The sequence below is a fragment of the Notolepis coatsorum genome (assembly GCF_963971535.1).
Source record: "Notolepis coatsorum genome assembly, chromosome: 6".
Taxonomy (NCBI): domain Eukaryota; kingdom Metazoa; phylum Chordata; class Actinopteri; order Aulopiformes; family Paralepididae; genus Notolepis; species Notolepis coatsorum.
In genome coordinates, this window is record NC_140170.1 from 158,911,214 (window position 1) to 158,933,697 (window position 22,484).

The 22,484-nt window shown below is 42.5% G+C and overlaps 1 protein-coding gene across 1 annotated transcript; it reads right to left on the reverse strand.

Annotated features, from left to right (window-relative positions):
• Positions 1 to 283: 283 nt before the first annotated feature.
• Positions 284 to 22,265, reverse strand: LOC311229710 (glutathione hydrolase 7-like; the record flags this gene model as incomplete). Its single annotated transcript, XM_084315785.1, has 14 exons — positions 284 to 1,004; positions 1,129 to 1,216; positions 2,881 to 3,018; positions 3,733 to 3,850; positions 4,397 to 4,537; positions 5,465 to 5,502; positions 5,982 to 6,103; positions 10,420 to 10,507; positions 17,617 to 17,798; positions 17,897 to 17,970; positions 18,664 to 18,731; positions 18,806 to 18,923; positions 20,314 to 20,465; positions 22,071 to 22,265. 14 exons carry the CDS (start codon positions 22,263 to 22,265, stop codon positions 850 to 852), a joined length of 1,677 nt encoding a protein of 558 aa, XP_084171911.1. The 3' UTR covers positions 284 to 849.
• Positions 22,266 to 22,484: the final 219 nt, after the last annotated feature.

Genomic DNA, 22,484 nt, shown 5'->3' on the forward strand with positions numbered 1-22,484 from the left:
ACCAACCAAATGCCGGTAGGCCTGAATGTTTGTGGCTGTACCTGCTCTACTGGACACTTCCAACAGGTAATCAACCAGTCTTCTTCTGAAATGCACTGTGTTCGGTTAGAATAATGAATTTGATCCCCCATGGCCCCGGGGTCCCACCCACTATGACCATGAAGAGTTAAACGGGCACTTCACCAAAAAAACAACAATGATTTATTTTGCACATATTTTCCAATATATTCTACGGGAGAGTAAAAAGACAAATTAATAATTCATTAAGCTCATTTTAATTACATCGGTTTACAGTCAGTCTGGCTTTAAAAAAAATTATGATCACATGACACCACAGTGATTTAAATTCTTTCAATAAAGGACATCTTTTGGGGAACCCCATTTCTGTGAGGCGCCCCCTGCTGGACAAAGACAAGAGAGCACTGTGCACAATGCAGGAAATATAGGCCACCATGTTTTGACATACTGCCACCACATCCAATTTTCTGATAATCATTTCATCTCCAATTACATCTCAGGAAGGTATATATTATAACCTTTTTTCTTGTCCTTCAAACTAAACACTTTTCTTATGAGAGCAAAATAACTGGTAAATGGACTGCATTTATATAACAGCCTTTATCCAAAGTAAAGCGCTTTACAACTTACATGCCTCACATTCACCCATTCACTCACCGACGGCAGAGAGACCATGCAAGGAGCCAACCTGCTCATCGGGAGCAGTTTAGGGGTTAAGTGTCTTGCTCAAGGACACTTCCGACACTGTACTGGCCGGGATGAGCTGGAATCGAACCGGGAACCTTTCCGATTACCAGATGACCGCTCTACCACTTTTGCCCCTAAAACAACCTATTGAAAGCCATGAAACGATGGAGGAGGTTCTGCCACAACTTCAATAACGTCCTTGTTCCGCTTGAGACCCTGTACCCGCGGCAGCGACCCCAGACTCTGAACAGCGCCGCCGACCCTTCCACGCTCCTCCCGGTCGGCCTCTGGACGCTCAGCTGAGGAGGGAAGAACGTTACAGAAAGTGTTTCAAATGACTGTCAGTTTTTATTCATTTCAACTAAACTCAAGGTTTCAGTAAAGGTGCTACGAGGAGCACTGGTGTTATATCGTTACGCTCACAGTCGACACCGACTCTGTTGGAATGGACTCCTCCCACGGACAGGCTGTCATTGACCGCTTCGTAGGATACCAATGCATTTATTAAGACCTGTAGCAACCAAAAGGAGAAAGGAGCCTGGTGTGAAAAAGCGCTCCGTCTTATAAATCCCCCTCGTGTCATTTCAGTCCTGCAGCTACAAATATGACTTAATGAGCTGCCAGACAGAGCCCCTCCATCCTATAGGAGAAGTACTACTGGGACTTGCCCCGTCTCCCTCTAGACCCCCCTCTCCTCTAGACCCCCGTCTCCCTCTAGACCCCCTCTCTAGGCCCCCCTCTCCTCTAGGGCCCCTGTCTCCCTAGACCCTGTCCCTCTCTAGGGCCCCCGTCTCCCTCTAGATCCCCCTCTCCTCTAGGGCCCCTGTCTCCCTCTAGCCCCCCCTCCCCTCTAGCCCGGAGGAGAGGACATTGATGGGCTCACAGAGTGCATCACAGACTACATAAACTTTTGTGTAGACTCCAATGTTCCATCTAGGACTGTTACCTGCTACCCTAACAAGCCATGGGTCACTAAGGACACCAAAGCCCTACTGAACGAGAAGAAGAGGGCTTTCAACACAGGCAACAGGGAGGAGGTCAAACGAGTACAGGGGCTTCTGAGAATCAACCTCAAAGAGAGGGCAAAGAGAAATACAGGAGGAAGTTGGAAGGCCAGCTGGAGAACAATGACATCAAACGAGTGTGGACTGGAATGCAGACCATAACCGGCATTAAACCGGCGGGGGGGAGGGGAGTGGATGGAGATGTAGACCGGGCTAATGAGCTAAACCTGTTTTACAACAGGTTTGATACGGCGGCCCCGGCTAGTCTAGTCCGGCAGGTAGAGGCCCCCCTGGTGTCCTGGGTTGTTGACTATCTGACTGGCAGACCACAGTACGTGCGCCTACGGAGCTGTGTGTCAGACAGACTGGTCAGCAACACCGGGGCCCCGCAGGGGACAGTCCTCTCTCCCTTCCTCTTCACCATCTACACACCAACGACTTCCACTATCGGTCAGTGTCCTGCCACGTCAAATGTATATACCGTACACTCTTTTTCTGGACACTTTTTGTATCACAAACAGTACTGTATTTGCAAATCTGGTATGTCATAAATGTATAGATGTAGCAGTACTGTCTATCTGTATGTCGTGTGTGTCATATGTTATGATGAATTGAAAATGGGGGACCCTGATCTGATGTAAACAAGACGAAAGTCTCTCTCTGGTCTGCATCCCCTTAACAATTGTATGTATTGAGCTGTACTGTACTGTACCCATTCTGCAATCTGTTAATAAACTTTTCAATCAATCAATGAAACCTTCAGAGCCCCTCCATCCTATAGGAGAAGTACTACAGGGACTTGCCCCCGTCTCCCTCTAGACCTCAGTTTCCCTCTAGTCCCCAGTCTCCCTCTAGACCCCCCCCTCTCCCTCTAGTCCCCAGTCTCCCTCTAGAACCCCCCTCTCCCTCTAGATCCCCCTCTCCCTCTAGATCCCACCCTCTTCTAGACCCCCCCCCCTCTCCCTCTAGATCCCCCTCTCCTCTAGACCCCCCCCCCTCTCCCTCTAGATCCCCTTCTCCCTCTAGATCCCCCTCTCTTCTAGACCCCCCCTCTCGACCCCCCCCCCCTCTCCCTCTAGATCCCCCCCTCTCCCTCTAGATCCCCCTCTCCTCTAGACCCCCCCTCCCTCTAGACTCCCGTTGGACGCCTCTGCTGGCAGCCGTCTCAGACCTGGGTTGTGGCACTGAGGCCCTGGTCTCCATCCGGACTGCTGAGGGCCATGTATGTTCCACATGTGTTCCTGGATGGCAACACTATTGTGGGCACAAGGAAGGACATCGGCCTCCTCCCAGGCTGGATCCTGGTTCTCTATGAAGCAAAGGGCAACAGAGGAGAAAAACTATCATTGAAGCAACATTTGATTGTGATATATCTGTAGAAATCTGTACATTTATTACATTATGTGAAAAAACATTAGAGCTACTTTTTATTTTGTATCCCCTCCCTCCTCAATTATGATTGTTATTTTTAAACATGAATAATAATAATAATAATAATAAATAATAATAATAATAATAATAATAATAATAATACATCCATCTTATATAGTGCTTTTCCAGGTGCTCAAAGACGCTTTACATGGGCAGGAGAGACAAACTATGGCAAAACAAAAAAACAGAACAAAAATAATAAATGACAAAATAAAATAGAATTAGAGGTCAAAAGCAAGATTGAAAAGGTGAGTTTTGAGGGCTGATTTAAAAGATGTCAGGGTGTTTGCATCACGGATATGGCTGGGGAGGGCATTCCAGAGGGAGTAGAGGGGGCAGCAGCAGCAAAGGCCCTGTCGCCCCAGGTCCGGAGCTTGGTCGTGAATATTTGCAGGTGTGGTGCTAACTGAGTTCATGTTTTCCTACAGACAGTCCGCAGTGACCTAGGGATAATTCAAGTTGCCATCTTAAAATATTTGATGTACAATAGCTGCATCTAGTATATGTATTCAAAGTGCCAATATCAGGAACAGGCCTTGAAAAAGACATGTGCATACGATTGATTCCAGAATGTTGAATGAGATAATAGTACCCGTTGAACGTGGAGTGGCTCTTGGGTTTTATTTGTCCAGGAAAATCCAAGGATGTGGCTGTTCAACAGAATGCCTGAAGGGGTGATAATCCTGCTCCCAAAGGGTCTGCCCAAGGAACTGAAACACAAACGGAGAAGAGAATGTGCTCCGACCAGTGTTGTAGTCGAGTCACTAAATCTCAAGTCTCAAGTCCCCAGTCCAAGTCCAAGTCACCAAAGAAGAGCTCGAGTAGAGTCCGAGTCGAGACCCCATTACCCTCATCCGAGTCCAAGTCTTTAAGGTTGAGTCCACTCCATTCCGGCAGTCAAAGAGCAGCTGACATGCTGCTCAAAGGTCTACATGACACAGCGGTCACCATTTCAAAGGGAGTTTATTTACTCTGTGACACAATAGCCAAACAAAGGCACTAGCCATCAATATCTTATGCCAAATGATTAGGGCCTATTACAAAAAATAAATAACTATTTATCAATTAACCCGTCCTCGCCTGCACCTTCCGAGTCCAAATGGAGTCAATGCTCGAGTTCAAGTCCAAGTCATCAGTGCTCAAGTCCATGTCGAGTCATGAGTCCTGGACTTGCGTACTACAACACTGGCTCCGACTGCTCCCCGATATAACGGTAGACGTCGGCTTGTCAGACTTCAGAAGAAGCGAAGAGTCACCTCGCCACCGCGACTATCAGGTCGTCGGGTCCCATCACCGCCACCTGGCCGGCCAGCGGCTCGTCCTGAAGGGAGTCGGCGGTGCCGCTTTCCGACGCGGAGGATCGGATCAACTGATGAAGCACGTCGGCGAGAGTCTTTCTTTTAACAAGGACAGAGACACAGAAACCACCACTACGAGTTCATAGAAATGCCTGAACAGTGTCGATAAGCCAAAGTGGGACGTGAGATAGTGGTGTTATGTTATGTGACAATGGCCACCCTTTCATTGGTATTAGAATTCCTCTTTCGATTACATGTAGATTAAAATTTATTAGAATTCCTATTAGATTCAAATTTATTGTCATCATACAGCACAAGTATACAACGAAAAGAAGTTTGGCATCCAACCAGAGTGCAAATGTAGCAGTAAAGTGCAACAGCAATATACAGGTGATTAAACTGGGTACAAAATATACAAATGAAATTAGTACTATCGAGTGTAGTGATAATCAGATGTATGTACAGAGTTGTAGTATAATATGTACAATGATACAGGTATAAGGACAGTATGGTAGTAATACTGTCCATGCAGAATAACTATAAGATTAGCATATGTACAGAGATCTAATATCTACACTACAGATATGTAAAAGGAATATGTGCAGATAAACACAGACAGTTGTGGATAGATATATATGGGGTGAGAATAAATATATATATGTATATACAGCATTTGGCCATCATACAGAGCTAAGGGTTATATGCAGCTGCATAAGTAAGTATATAAAGGGGTTATATGCAGTTATATTCCGACAAATATGGACATATATATGCCGTAAATATAAAATATAAATATGGGTATATACAGCACTGTCGTACATGCCATCAGTGTATAATTTTGCCATTTACCTTTGCATCTCAGAGAGCATCTCCGGAACTGATGAGTCACATGGAGGGTCACCCAAGCCACTGGCCATTACCTGCATGTGGGTCACCCAGGCCACTGGCCATTACCTGCATGTAAGTCACCCAGGCCACTGGCCATTACCTGGCTGCATGTGAGTCACCCAGGCCACTGGCCATTACCTGGCTGCATGTGAGTCACCCAGGCCACTGGCCATTACCTGCATGAGAGTCACGTGGAGGGTCACCCAGGCCACTGGCCATTACCTGCATGAGAGTCACCCAGGCCACTACCTGTGCTGCTTCTAGAGACTTCACATTGAACGACGGTCAATTTCATTTGTAAAACTAACATTTCTATAAATAGTCATCTCAAGAAGGGTCATGATGTTTAAAGTTGACTCAGGAGTTGACTGAGGTTATTACTCTACGAAATTGGACATCTTGTTTTTCTGTTGCATTATGAATTTTAATTATTGGCCTTTTTTAAATGTTATTTTACGTGGTCGTATATAGATGTTTATGGTGATATCATTGTGGATAATTTGTTTTTCAACCATCTGAGGTAGTCATTTGAGGAGCTCATAACTCAAAAACAACTTTATTCTTTCCCTAAAACAGTAATTTCTCTTTTTGCAGAACCTAAAAGTGTTCAATTGTGTACAATTGTGTACAAAAATGCTTAGCTCCAGTCTGTTACCTCAGTGACCCGATGGTCAGAGCCATTAGCTGTACTCTTGAAGCCCTCCAACAGATTGAGATTGAGAGCCGATATCACGGCAGCACCGGCAGTGGGGAGAGGAGGAACTAGAACTCTGAATCCTGTGGGAAAAGTCGATACATAATGTGCTTAATGGCAGCTTCTAGTAAATTTAGGCTATACAGTGTGCATGTGTGCGCTGAACAGGTGGCCAGGAGCAAGCAACAAGACGGTATAAATATGGATTATTAATACAGTCTATTCCACTATAGATATATCCACTCGATTAGCTTTAGTTCTTTTTTTTTTTGATCCACTTTTTCTCCCATTTTTCTATATTTTTCTCCCATCCCAATTTCGTATCATCCAATTTCAACCCTCCCCTGTCACGAACGCTGTTTCTTGCCTCCCACAAGCCGGCTGCAATGTGGACTAAGTCATACATAGCACAAGTCCCCTCCGGTACTTGAGGTAACAGCAGTCGCATCTTTTCACCTGCGCAGCTCGATCTCTCAGTGTCGAGGAGTAACGCGTGGGAGGCTCACGCTGCCCCCGACACTTCCTGATTCTACTGCGCAGGCGCACCAACCGACTTGTAGGAGTCGCTTGTTACGATTAGCTTTAGTTCTTATTCATCCACTGTGATTTGCAGTGTTGGTGTAGTGCTATTATTTATTTTCGGACATCACATGTGTCGTTGAGGCATGACTGTAAATGTGTACACTGCCATGGCATGATTAAAGATAGATTCTATGCACACGCTAAAACAGGCAAGGGCGAATTACTTGTAATTCCTCAAATCTAGTGTATCTGTTGAAATGTCCTTGCAATTTTTCTTATGTGGGTAAAACAACTAGAGCTTTTAAATCTAGAATCAGTGAGCACAAATGTTCAGTCAGAAATCTAGATGTCAAGTCATCAGTTGCTCGCCATTTTACCAAATGCAATCATTCTGTCAATGATCTGAAATATATGGGACTCGAGCTAGTCAACAGGCCCTCTAGAGGGGGAAACAGGCACAAACTGCTATTACAACACGAATGTTACTATATTCATTTGTTTAATTGTATAGAACCAAAGGGAATGAATGAGGAGAACGTGTTATCCTGTTTCCTATAACAAGTTACCTTCATTGTGAATATTTCTTTTCGAATAATGGGGGAAATGTTTTCTTTCCTTAGAGAATTGTGTTTGCAATTGATGTAATTTGCTCATTTATTTAGCCCCATTAGCTATGGTTAAGTTTGTTTGTTTTATTTGTATTATTTTTAGTTTACTTCACATTATAACACATTAGATTATAATGTCCTTACATTTGAGTTCCTACAGTCAAAGTTGACTAGTCTCACCTGCAATAATGTCACTTCCTGCCTACCTTGTATATAGCCCCCACCTTTGCAAGCTATCGTTGCTAGCCACTAACACTGACGAAGGAGCTTTTGCTTCTAAACATGTTTGTTCAAGGCTGCGATTAAAACTTTTTTTTGAATCTGAGAGTGCTGGTCCGACTTCCTCCTGCTTTTTTCCATGACTGTAAATGTAAAATGTAATTTCTTAGCATACAAATAGTAATTTATTTTAATTATGATTAATTCATTCAAAGGAGGCCTGTAGAGTTGACGAAATCACCATGATTTCTCCCAAATAAAGCCCTTAAAGGATAACTCCACTATTTTGGGAAATTAGCTTATTTAACATCTTCCCTGGAGTTAGACAAGAAGATGCATACCTTTTTTGTCTCTGTGCGTGCATTTTAGCTTTGGGAATAGATGCTCCGTTAGCATAGCTTAGCTTCATCACTGGAAGTGAGGCAGGACAGTAGCCTTACAGTGTATTGCAAGGTCTGACATTGACCAAACTTGATATGCATGACCTTGGTGGGCTCTAGGTCAACTCCTGAAAAGGGGGTCAATGTCAGACTTTGCAATCAAAAGTTGGCAAGGGCTAATAACCCTTGCCATAATTTCAGTGCGCCCCTAACTTTTGATGCAAGGTCTGACATTGACCCCCTTTTCAGGAGTTGACCTAGAGCCCACCAAGGTCATGCATATCAAGTTTGGTCAATGTCAGACCTTGCAATACACTGTAAGGCACTGTAAGGCTACTGTCCTGCCTCACTTCCAGTGATGAAGCTAAGCTATGCTAACGGAGCATCTATTCCCAAAGCTAAAATGCACGCACAGAGACAAAAAAGGTATGCATCTTCTTGTCTAACTCCAGGGAAGATGTTAAATAAGCTAATTTCCCAAAATAGTGGAGTTATCCTTTAAGAACACGGCACACACCAGTCTGTCCGACTTACGACTGCTCTTCAGTGCTCCTAAATCCTGCTCTTAGTTAGGACCGAATCCAGGAGAAGGGACCTTTGGTGAATCCCAAAATCGTCCCGAAAATGTCTTAAGTGGCGCTAGGACAAATATTTGTCTGATCTTTTGTCTTAAGTCCATTGGTGAATGAGACCAATTGGCTTTTAGGAGTACATACAACTGAGTGCCATCTGTGTAACAGTGTAAGAAGATATGTTTGCGGATGATGTGACCTAGTGAGAGCATTCTGTGTATCGAGAACAAAATGGGGCCTAAATTTAACCCTTGGGGAACACCTCCCACATTTAAGAGGAGTCTGAGATGAGGCATTCCTCGTGACCACAAAAGAAGTACTAGGAACCAGTTCAGAACAGTGTCCTCGACGCGTGAACATTTAAGGCAACCAACTTGTGTTCAGCTTTTCTCTGGCCACGACCCCGCGCCCCCTTTTGCCACGAGCGCGGCAGAGGTCCCTGCGAGCGGCAGAGGTCCCATTAACTAGAAACTGTACATTGTAACGTTATATAATGTATAATGTTATTTCGCGTTTGTAACATCATAAAACAACTACCAGATTCACGCGTCACTGTACATCAGTGGAGGCTGCTGACTGATTAACTAGAAACTGTACGCTGTAACGTTATATGTTATTTCGCGTTTTTAACGTCATAAACCAACTACCAGATTCACTCGTCACTGTACATCAGTGGAGGCTGCTGACTGATTAACTAGAAACTGCACATTGAGGGAGTTTGAATCACGCTACATCAGTGGAGGCTGCTGACCAGATTATTATTATATTATATATTAAATTATATTTTTTAAACATCCCCAACGCTGCAACACCCCCATTCCTCCCAGGTGTCAGGCGTCAGGCTCCTCATTCGCTTCCATTCATTTTGGGGACCATGTTCAAATATCATACTTCTGAAGTATAAACAAACTATACTGCTGTGACGATTTTGAATATCTTAACATGTATTTACGCCCTGCCTCTACACGAGGCCACAGATTGGTTTTATGTAACACAAGGACAATGAATGAATTTTCTTCCATTTACAAATAATTGTTGATTATTACTGTTACTGTATTGTTTGTCTTGTTTCATGGGCTGCCAAAATGTTATATTTTGCACCAGGGAACTTGAAGGTTCATGCACAACATGTGTGTAACCTCAACCCTGTATTGCAAAATTAAGTGATATATACAATTTTTTATATATAGTTATGGCGTTAAGCAACCGCGCGAACACTGCTGATATGGCGATATGGCATTAACCAACAACACAACGGCGTAACGAGCACCTCTGGCATTAACCAACAACACAACGAGCACCTCTCAGAGCACCTGGGGGAGCCTCATGCGCATGCGCGGCCGACGGGTCACTCTCTGCCGCAGGCGGCGCAACAACACAGAGCGGCAGGGCTAGCGCGGTCACGTGGCCAATCAGAGAAACGCTGAACGAAAAGCTGAACACAAGTTGGTTGCCTTAAATGTTCACATGTCCTCAACAGCAGGAAATCCTCCAGGCAAAGGTACAGTTTCTACGTCAAATGTATATACTCCCTTTTCTTGACTCTTTTTGTATCACAAACAGTACTGTATTTGCAAATCTGGTATGTCATACATGTATAGATGTAGCAGTACTGTCCATCTGTATGTCATGTATGTCATATGTCCTGATGAATTGAAAATGGGGAACCCTGATGTAAACAAGACGAAAGTCTTTCTCTGGTCTGCATCCCCTTAACAATTGTGTGTATTGAGCTGTACTGTATTGTACCCATTCTGCAATCTGTTAATAAAGTTTTCAATCAATCAATCAATCAACTGTATCAAAAGCTGTCACATGACAAATCAGTCAATGATGGAATATGCTATTAAAATCTTAGTTTTATTATGCACAGGACTCTATCAGATAAATACATATCCATGATAAAGTAAACATTTCTAATTTGAGTACCACAGATAAAGAACCATATAAGTCCGTCTTAGGTTTTCAGAGGAACAATATTTTCTAACCTTATTATCTAAAGATCGATTTTTTTTCTGAACAGACTTATGGTTCTTCAGTGCAAGGGTTTGAGCCATCTGGACTAATTTGTCCAGTATGTAGAGAAAATATCAGTTACCGTGATACAAGCCTTCCACTGGTTGTCCAATTTCTGCACTGTAGTTACTGATGTCTGCTCTGCTCAGAACCCCACCATTTGCTTGCACCTATGCATGAGAACACAATTTAAGTCAGGTGGCTGGTTTTAACTTGGTTTTAGACTAATTACAAAAGTAATTGGTAGCACTTTATATTATCCACTAATGCGTTATAAATACTTTGTAAATGGTATACAAATATAGTTATAAATGATTTAATAATCATTTATGAATGTATATAAATGGTTTGTTCATGATTAGTTCATTATCTACAAATACCTTATAAATGTATTATAACGGTGTTATTATAAAGTGCTACCAAGTAATTTTGTCAACACTTACCATCTTGATAATATATTCTCAGTAGATGCAAAGCAGCATCTCTATGACTGAGGATGCCACTCACTCACTGTTAGCTACTCTGCCCCTAGTGGTGGCACACAGGAACTGTACTTATCTATGACACTGCATCTAAAATGGCATTTATAATGCCTTAAGGTTAAAGGTAGAATCTGTAATCAAACAGCGACCTCTAGGCAAAAGAGCCCTGCTTGGTATTGCACTTTGCTTAGATTATACTACTAATAACTCTTTATACAGCGAGTTTCTACAGAACTATTGGCAGAGGCTGAGGTGTGACCAGCAATAGAATAGAATAGAAATACTTTATTCATCCCGAGGGAAATTTGGCAATAGCAACCCCTCCCGTATCCCCACTCAACTCCAACATCAGACCAAAACTAAAAATGTAAACAAGGTGCAGTACCAAGAAGGGCTCTTTTGCTAGAAGTTGCCATTTGACGGCATCTCAGAATCAGAAAGGTCGTTATTGCCAAGTAGTTTTCACATACAAGGAATTAGATTCTGTAGTTTTCGGTGCGACATTAACGGACAGACAATAAAATAAAGGTGGAATAAAATATGAACTAAATTAAGATGGAAGCAATAGAATAGAATTATGAAATAAAGTTAGGCCAGGGCTGTACAGCTGTAAAATAAAGGTGGAATAAAATAAAATGTGCTATAAACTAAATTAAAATAGAGGCACAATAGAATATAATTATAGAATAAAAATAACAATAGCCTTCTTTGCCAATTCTACTTTGCTTGAAGAGGGGGGGCACACAGTAAGTTGTTATAGGGCTGTTACAAGACATTATATAGCCTACCATCAAAACATATTATGATCCGTTCAAATGATATGCCTTGGGTAAAGTGTAAACGGGATTTCACACAACTTAAAATGTTTTGCTTTATTTGTCACATATAAGGTACATGTACATTACAATGAAATTCTTGGTTCTGTATGAGCCTCCTGTGATTGTGCTGCATACAGTAAAAGAAAGTAAGAAGGATAAAGACCAAACACTACAAAATATACAAAACTAAAGTGCAAAACATGAAGTAGAGATGTAGTGCAAATATTTGAGTAATAGATACAAAAAAGATAATAGATAGAAAAATAGATTCAAATAGATTTTAAAAAGATAAAAAAAAAATAGATTAAAAAAACACGGGCGGCTAGGTGGTGTAGTGGGCAAGGCACTCTCCATCAACGCTGGAGACGCTGGGTTCGAATCCAGCTCTCTGCGTTCTTCTTCTTCTAATTTTTATTGGCGGTTGGCACACCTACTGAAATAGAGTGTGGAACTAGATGGATTATGCACATGACAATCACTATTCTACACTACACTACTCTATATCCTACCACTCAAACCTGTACCATTTAGAAAATAAAAAATTGCCCTATACCCCACATTCCCTGAGCTCAGTCGCAACACTTCTCTCACCTCCAGCTTGATGTGGTCTCTCTCCAACCTTTCTTTGAGGATCTGTCTCTCTCGTCTATATTTGCTACACTCCACTAACACATGCTCCACCGTTTCCTGCCTACTATAATACTCACACCTACCCGTCTCATGTTTGCCCATTATCCTAAGTGTACTATTTAGCCCCGTGTGTCCAAATCTCATTCTTGATACAATAACTTCTTACCTCGTACCTCTGCCCACATCTCTCACTTTCCCTACTGCCCTCTGGATATTATAAAAATGCCTACCTTTACGTCCTCTATCCCACTCCTCCTGCCACTTCTTTTTCATTTCATATTTAATTACACTCTTAACTTCTGCCTTGCTGTAACTCACATCCAGACTTTCTACTTTACTAGCTGCTTCCTTTGCAAACGTATCCGCCAGTTCGTTCCCCTCCACCCCTATATGTGCTGGCACCCAAATTAAACTCGCATCTGAGCCTACCCTCCTCACCCTAAAAATCACCTGTGCTATTTCCAAAATAATGTCCTGTCTTGTTTCTGACTGCGTGTTCTTTATACTCACTAATGCACTGCTTGAATCTGACGCTATTAACACCTTGTTTGGCTTGATTGTTTCCACCCAGAATAGCCATCAACTCACCCGTGTATACAGACAATTTATTACTCACCCTCTCCTTTACCATGATATTTACTTCTGGGCTTACAAATGCAACCCCCACCTTGCTACTGGTTGTCTTTGAGGCGTTTGTGTACACTTTAAGCTGCTCTCCATCCTTCCTTTCTATATACCTATTGACTTCATACTTATCTAACACTTCCTCACCTCTCTCCCTCCTTCTTTCCAATAAATGTAAATCTACCTCCACCTCCTCAAACAGCCATGGTGGAACAGCAGACAATGGTACCGTCGGGCTTATCACCATCTCCCCTATCCCTATCTCACTACTTTCATTCCCTATTGTCCACCCAAAACTCTTGAACTCTTTTATTTTTCTTGACATGCAATAATACCTTTTGAGTGGGGTGACTCTCCTTATGGCCCTTTAAGTTTACCCAATATGTTAATGCTATTTGATTCCTTCTGAACTCCAAAGGTGCTTCATTTATTTCCACTTGCAATGCAGATACTGGGGTTGTTCTGATCGCACCACAGCACAGTCTTAACGCCTGATACTGAACTATATCTAACTTCTTTAATAATGTTTTTGATGCAGACTGATGTACGATGCAGCCATAGTCTAAAGCAGACCTTACCAATCCTATATACACAGCTTTCAACGAATTCCTACCTGCTCCCCACTCCCTACCCCTCAGGCATCTTACAATATTTAATATTTTCTTACATTTAGCAACAACTTTTCCAATATGGATTGCCCACGTAAGTCTTTTATCGAACCAAATCCCTAGATATTTAAAGCACTCTACTCTCTCTAACCTTTCCCCATATAGTTTAAGACTAACCTGATCTGGAACTTTCCTTCTGGTAAAAAACGTCACCTTTGTCTTTGCCACTGAAAATCTAAAACCCCACTCCTGTGTCCATTTCTCTACTTTCTTTACTGCTTCTTGTAATTTCTTAACTATATACTCCATATTCTTTCCCCTTTTCCACATAATCCCATCATCTGCAAATAATGCCACCCCAATACTGCTCTCCATGTTCTTAAACACTTCATTTATCATAATAGAAAATAAAACTGGACTTATTATGCTTCCTTGAGGCGTCCCATTCTCCACTACATACTTTCCAATATACTCTTTCCCTACCCTTACTGATATTGACCTATCTGTTAGAAAGTTTTCCACCCACTTATACATTCTCCCTCTTATTCCCATATGGTTTAACTTGATCAATAGTTCTGCTTTCCACATCATGTCATACGCCTTTTCCACATCAAAAAATATAGTTAACTTACTACACTTTCTTTATTAGCTTGCGCCTTCCTTATTTCATTTTCTAAACATATAGCTGGATCCATCGTATTTCTCCCTTTTCTGAATCCACTCTGATAACTCTCTATTAATTCATTTTTTTCTATACGATACTGCAATCTTTCATTTATCATTATTTCCATAGTTTTCCGTATACATGTGAAGTTAATGCTATCGGTCTGTAGCTTCCTGCTAAACTTGGATCCTTTCCTGGTTTACATATAGGAACAATAATTGATTCTTTCCACCGAGTAGGCAAATACCCCTCATCCCATATCTTATTATACAACTTTAATAATACTGCTTTGCTCATATCACTTAAGTTATCTAACATACAATAGCTTATTTGATCTTTCCCTGGCGTTGTCTTCCCTGCTTTCCTTAATGCCCTATTTAGTTCCGTTATTGTAAATATCACATTTATTACACTTCCATACTCATTCTCATCCTGCATTGCCTCTCTATTTTTCCCCATTGTACTTTCTCTCTGTTTCTTTTCCTCATCACTCAAATTCGCATTACTATGTACCTTAACAAAATTATTTGCTAATAACTCTGCTTTATCCTTACTTTCAACTACTACATTTTCTCCATCTTTCATTATCGGATATCCATACTCCTTCCTATTACCAGACATCTTCTTAGTCATGTCCCATACTCGATCTAGCGGCGTAATCCTGCCTATTGACTAACAGAACCTCCTCCAGCATTCTTTCTTCGCTGTCTTCACTACATTGCTAACTATTGCCTGCTTTCTTTTATACTCAATTACATTCTGAAATGTATGCGTTTTCCTTAATATTTTAAAAGCTTTATTCCTATTTTTTATTGCCCCAGTGCATTCTTACGTCCACCATGGAACTATCTTTTTCCTGTTACTATTTTTAACTTTCGGTATCGTTTTTCTCCCCGCTTCTACTAGACTATTACTTATTTCTGTGTTGAGGCCATTAATATCCTGATCTACATTTATTTCCCTCAATTTCTCATCAGTTAACATTCTGTACTTGTCCCAATCTGCCCCTTCAAACTTCCACGTCCCCTCTCTCTCATCCTGCTCTATTTCCCTTTCTGACATTCCTATACTAATGAATATTGGGTAATGATCACTACCTATAATACTCTATGTATTTCCCAATTACTACTTCCAGCCATAGCTTGCGTTACCAAAGTGAGATCTAGCACTGACTCTGTACCCTTTATCAGATTCACTCTGGTCCCTGATCCATCATTTAAACACACCAATTCCTTTTCATCCATTATCTCTTCTAATACTTCCCCATTTGCATCTTCTTGTTCACCCCATAGTGCTGTGTGCATTGAAGTCTCCACACCAAACAACATTACCTCTCCAACTTTCTAATATTATTTCTAGTTTTACTTTCTCCAACCTTTTGCATGGGTTATACACATTTATTATCTTCCAACTCCCTTTCTTACTCCATACTTTAATAACTATTACTTCCAGTTCTTGTATTGTTCCTAACCTTCTATAATTTATGCCCTCATTAATAAATATTGCACACCCTCCCCCATTTCCACTGCATCTATCTTTACGTATTGTTGTATACCCTTTAATGATGAAATCCAAACTTGGTTTCAACCATGTTTCCTGAATGCAAATTATATCTGGTTTCCTTTTCAACTTGTCAACATATCCCTTAAACTCCTGTCCATTCGCTATCAGGCTTCTAGCGTTCCATTGTAATACTAACATGCACCATCAGGAGGGTCCTTTGATGTTCCTTCTCCTGCAGCCGTTTCTCTCCCTACTCTGTCAATTTCTGCTTGTACTTCTTCCCACGCCAACTCCTTCATCCCTAGGAACATACCTGCTGCCTTTACTACCATTTTGATTCTCTCCGTTTTGGTTTTTATTTGTGCTGCACAGTTGATAACGTACGCTAGGAACACCACTATCTTATCCTTTACTACTTCTGGTTTGCTGATACGCTCTTGCTCTGGTCTTACTCTTCCTTCATTATTGCTCTGGGTTTTATTGCCACTGGGCTGTCGTTGGCTGTATTCCTCCTCTCTTCTATCATTTTTACGAAACTGTACTGCCTCTGCATATGACACTTTGCGTTCCATTTTGACTTGCTGAATCTCAACCGCTCTTCCTCACTTCGCACCCACCATACACTGCTGTATGGTTCCCTCCACAATTGCAACACTTAATCTCTGCCTTTTCGTCACATTGGCCATACTCATGCTCTCCTCCACACTTCCCGCTGCACCTTTGTTTCCCTCTGCATACATTCCCAATATGTCCATACCTCTGACATTTGTAGCATCTAACCGGCGGGGAACGTACTCCCTTACATAGAAGCTGATAAACCCGATCATTACTCTCTTTGGAAGCACTTCACTCCCAAAATGTATCATCACTGACTCACTGTTAGTCTTCTCCCCATTTCTAGAGGTCTGTAGCCGTTTTATTGCTAGAACTTCTACTCCTTTACTAGTAATCTCTCTTTCCATCCTTTTTACATCTTCTCCCGTGTGCACTCCTGTTATGACTCCCCTAGTCCCTCTCTGTTCACCAACTATCTTCTTCTCTGATATATCTCCTTTTTTATGCAGCATTGTTAGACTCATGGCTTTCTTTCTCTGCTCCTCACTTCTGCACTTCACAAACAGGCTCCCATCCCACAAGATCCTTGCCATTTCTATATCCCCTCCTAGTGCCTTCCTCAATACATCAGACAACGCAGATGGGTTAAGCCCTTTTACCCCCTTTCCTTCGTTAAACTTCATGATCACTTTAAACTCTTCCTCCTTACCGACATTTCTTTTCTTCGCACTCCCCACTACCCGTCCTTCATCATCCCGCCCCTCTCGGCCCCTCTTCGCAACCCCCCCCCTCCCCTCTGCCAATCTGTGAATACTCTTCTCCACTCTCTCCCCCTTCCATCTCTTCCTCATTCTCTAAGTGCACATCCATCCAACTCCAGTCACAAATCAGTTTAGCCAACAAAGAAAAACTCGCCACTCAAACCGTGTGCCAAACAACTATCCGAATAGATTAGACGTCAACTTTTCCGTTCTCCAAACAGCTGGCGCTCCTCTCTCTCTCGAATCCAGCTCTCGGCGTTGCTATCAGCTTGGCTGGTCGTTCATACTAACACAATTGGCAGTGTTAGGGGTGGGAAAGCTGATGGGTGGGTCCTGGGCGTTGTGGACAGCGACCCCTACAGTTCGGTCGGGGCGCCTGCACAGCGAGGGTAGGATCTGGAGGGAGGTAGTGTGACCTTCCACACGTTACACTCTCCCGGTGAGAATCTGCGCTGCCGGCTGGCTGCACATGCGGAGGAAAGCATGCGACAGTCTCCGGCCTCCCGGACCAACAGTAGGGGGGAGTGCGCAACAACCAGGATGGGGGTTGGGAATTGGCATAACGACTAACAGTGGGATGGGAGAAAAATCGGAAAAAAGGGAAAAAAAAAAAAAAAAAAAATCTGACGCTCACCTCATCAGCCATTTCTCGTGACAGATTCCCACTGTAGAATTCTGACAGCCCAGCGTCCAGAACCACAGCGAGACCGGGCATAGTCAGAAAAGAGCCAGGATGCACATCGCGACCCGCTGGGAAGAATGTCTCCCTGAAACGCCCCGATGTGTTCTCGCCTTTCACCTTCTCTATGGCCTCAGCTGCAGAATTGAAAAGATGAGAAGATAGCGTGTGGTGATCGGCCGCGGCGCCGCAGTGCTTTTGAGTTGGATGTGGGAGAGGGATGGGCTCGACTCACCGAGACTGTGAGACATATTGAAACCATCTCTGGCCACATCGGCTGCTCTGGTGACCACATCCTTCCATGGTAATCTGGGGAGGGGTGCGTTTGTTTAAGAAGACATGGAAGGCAAAAATATTTAAGAACTTAATAAATTCTTAACCCTTTCACTACCACACTATAGAAGGTTAACCCGTTCACTACCACACTACAGACGGTTAACCTTCTGTAGTGTGGCAGTGAAAGCATTAACCCTTTGTAGTGTGGTAGTGAAAGGTGTAACATTCTGTAGTGTGGCAGTGAAATAGTTAACCCTTTGTAATGTGGTAGTGAAAGGGGTAACCTTCTGTAGTGCGGTAGTGAAAGGGGTAACCTTCTGTAGTGCGGTAGTGAAAGGGGTAATATTCTGTAGTGCGGTAGTGAAAGGGGTAACATTCTGTAGTGTGGTAGTGAAAGGGTTAACCTTCTGTAGTGTGGTAGTGAAAGGGGTAACCTTCTGTAGTGTGGTAGTGAAAGGGGTAACCTTCTGTAGTGTGGTAGTGAAAGGGTTAATCTATAGCTGCTTTCGGATGAGAGACCTGGCATATCCCAAAAGTCAGCTATTCAGGAATGAAGAAAGCCACTTTCTGAAGGACCACATAGCAATTTTGTATACAACACTTGGGGAGTGGTTTTCATTCAATCCATTCAAAAAAGGACCATGAAATTTACTTGGCACCTAGGGGAATATAAAAACTGTGGAGTTACCTTGATTTCATTTTGATGGCAGTGCTATAATCTCTTACCTCCCGTACATGTCGTGAGCTTGGCGTAATCCTCTGAGCATACCCGGTACTCCTACGAGCAGGCCTGGCTGAACGGTTAAGAGAGATAATTACCATCTATATATAGACAGCATTCAAGTACACTTTTATTCTCTCCGTCTACCTTAATCTGCAGAGCATGTTGCAGCATCTCTTCTCTGATCGCAGAAGGTGTGGTTTCCTGGAAGTTTATCGCCCGGGTTTGCTTCCCACCGATGTCATGAACCAGCATCACCCCTCCTCTAAATAAAAATAATAAAAACATAAAATACAGTCATGCTCAACATATTCAGATTATTTTATTGTCACAGCTTTTTTTTAAATGTACATACATTCAGAAAAACGTGAGACGCTGGTTTTTCGCAGCTCCTCAAATGTATTCGATTTGTAAACATAATACACAACGTATATATTATCTATACAGTACAAGGTATGTTTTTTTTACAAGGTAGACAGTGGATTAAAAATAAATCTACAGTGCAAGTAGCAGCAGTGTGTAAATCACTTAAAAGAAAACGCCAACATTTTGGGAAATTAGCTTATCGTCTTCTCCAGAGAGAGACAACTCAACCATTTTGGTCCAATGACCCCAAAACTATTGGATTAAGTCTATTGACCATATTCACATGCAGCCATTTTGCTCTGATGTCACGCTCGGGTTGAGATTTCTTTCCACCCCGTTCCCCTTTGGGTGGGGATAAGATAAGATATTCCTTTATTGATCCCTTGGGGACATTCAGGCGTCATAGCAGCATGGAGGAGGGGGGCTACAGGTATGGGTAGGGTAATAGTAGAAAAACATAAATATAGCCAATAACATTATAGTAAAGATAGAAATAAGCAGTGTGTAATTAACTCTGAAAATAAACATATGAGCAAGTAAACAGTGTAATCAAAAGGTGCAGATGAGGGTCTCTGTATGCCCCATCAGTTATATTATACATTACAATAATATGGTCAATAACACTTGGAATCTGAATATATACTATGAGTAAGCAGTGGTGGAAGAAGTACACAGTGCCTTTACTTAAGTAAAAGTAGAAATACTCGGATAAATGAGTACTCTGGTAAAAGTCCTCTATTCAAATTTTTTGTATTTGCTATTGAATGTAGTAAAAGTACACATTCTACATGACGTTTGTGTATCCATTGACCTCTATAGGTTGTTGTTGTTAAAGTGGTATGTGGTCCAGTTATGCTGCTCTGATTACATCCTCTTGAAGTTGACAGGCTTCAAATGTGAAAGTATATAATCTTCATACATTTTTTTTTGTATGTTATGTTTTCTATGCAAAATCCTTTTCTTCAAAGTAACTAGCAACTGATGGGCTCAGATAAATGTAGTAAAAAGTATAATATCTTCCTTGAAATTTATTGGAGAAAAGTTCCCTAAAAAGAAAATACTCACATAAAGTACAAGTAGCTAAAAAATGTACTTAAGTACAGTAATTGAGTAAAACAATACTTCCACCACTGTGAGTAAGTAAAATATACAGTATACACAGGTGCAGTATACATCATCTGAAACGGGCACGATATACACTATGAAAAGGTGGTACAGGTGGATCGCTGAAAATCAATATCTCAATGTGCCAGTCGTTCTAGTAAGAATGCCTTCCACCAGTCACATACCCACCAACGCCTGACGTATGTGGATGCACCACACCCAGGCAGAGGGCAGCAGCGACCGCTGCATCTACACTGGACCCTCGGTCGTGAAGCACCTTCTGCCCGATCTCTGTGCAGCGCTCATGATCCGTCACCAGCGCCCCTTTTACGGAGACCTGAGATGATGTGAAAATGAGGCATAGAAGGTAAATGGTGCATTTATACGTCTCCTTTAGCCAAAGCGCTTTACAATTTTGTTCCTCACATTCACCTATTCACTCACACACCGATGGCGGAGGCGACCATGCGTGGTTGCCAACCTGCTCATCGGGGGCAGTTAGGGGTTAAGTGTCTTGCTCAAGGACACTTCGACATGCTGCCCAGGGAGGAGCGGGAATCAAACCGAGCACCTTCCGATTACCAGACGACTGCTCTACCTCCTGAGCCACTGTCTGTCACCCATCATTTTTTACATGAGATAATTAAACTTTCAAAACATTCAAAGCTCATTCAAACTCCATTGTGTCGTTACGCTTTTGGAGACATGACCGCTGCAATGTGCTAGACGTAGTTTGTAGATCAGTCAAACATAATAAATGTTGTTGTCCCTGAAGGGAAAATGCAATGTTGTTGATTATAAAGAGATAAAAGGCACAAGATAAACCCAAGTAATATCATATTCCCATCCACATACCGACATATCTACAAGTGACATATATTAAAAGAACATGCCAACATTTTGGGAAATTAGCTTACAGTCTTCTCCAGAAAGAGACAAGAAGATATATATATCACTTTCCTCTCCATGCGTTCAGTAGAAAGCCATCTGGCTGCATGTTAGCCTAGCTTAGCACAATGAATGGAAGCGGACATGGCAGCTAATGACAGTTAGCCTAGGCATTGTCCAACTAACACCTCTCCTGAAGGCTAACCGGCCATGTCCGCTTCCATTCATTGTGCTAAGCTAGGCTAACATGCAGCCAGATAGCCTTCTACTGAACACTGAACACAGAGGAAACTGGTATCTATCTTCTTGTCTCTCTCTGGAGAAGACGATAAGCTAATTTCCTAAAATGTTGGCGTGTTCCTTTAAAGGGGAAGTCCAGACCCCGAACATCTCCTACTTAGCCATGGTGTTGATCATCAGTAGTCCCTTCTCAGCACTATCCATGTGTTCATCACACTGCGGAGACCCACACATCCGGCTAGGTTACCACAGAAAAGGTCAATGGGGCCACGCTGCAGTCTGTACAAACCCCGAAATAAACGCTGAAACGTGTGCACACAAAGTAGGTTTCAGCATTTATTTCAGGGCTTGTACAGACAAGAGCATGGCCCCATTCACTTTCAATTTGTTTTGTGGCTAACTAGCCAACGCTGTGGGCTTCTACAGGAGTATGAGGAACAGCATGAATTATGCTGAGAAAGGACTCCTCTGATTGACAAACAAACAGTACAGTAATGGGAAATAGATGGGGCTAAGGGTCCCTCCCTCTAACAGCTATGTACACAATGAGGTATGTCTGGAGTGTGTTGTTGTGGATTTCATGTTTTTGATTTATTGTGATGTTTCTTCTTGACCCGTTTAAAGAAGACGTATCCAGCCCATGGGGACATTAACATGCGTTTGTGGGCTTTACAAATAAATTAGATCCGATTTATGAGCATCATATTTCAGCATCCATACAGATTAACGCCTGACATTTGATAATCAAAGGGTACAGTAGCTTCCAGCAGAGCAAGACAAAGCGTTTGCGGGGGTCAGATGGTATCATACATACCGGACGTTCCCAAAGGCAAATATGCAGCACCAAAGCAACAGTGACTCCTACAGCGAAGATGATGGCCGCAGCACAGATAGGTAGGATCCCATCCTTCCAGGGAGCACGTTGCCTAGGTCCTCCTGCCCGGGGGTCCTCGTCGGTCTCTCCGAAGAAGGGGCCGTTGTCGGCCAGATCAGGAGTTCCGGAAGCCATGTGTCTCAAAGGGAACTCCTTGGGGAGATGGCCGAGGTCTGGGGCAGGGAGAAAGCCATGGAAAATACCCTGAAAACGGAGGTGGGTGGGTAACCAAGATCTTATCAGCCGGTTAATGCTTTTATACCATACCTGCATCCTGATGACACACTTTCCACAAGTTAAAGGTAAAGCCCATGTACGTTGTACCACCTGGGGCATGAAAGCTCTTGTAATTGT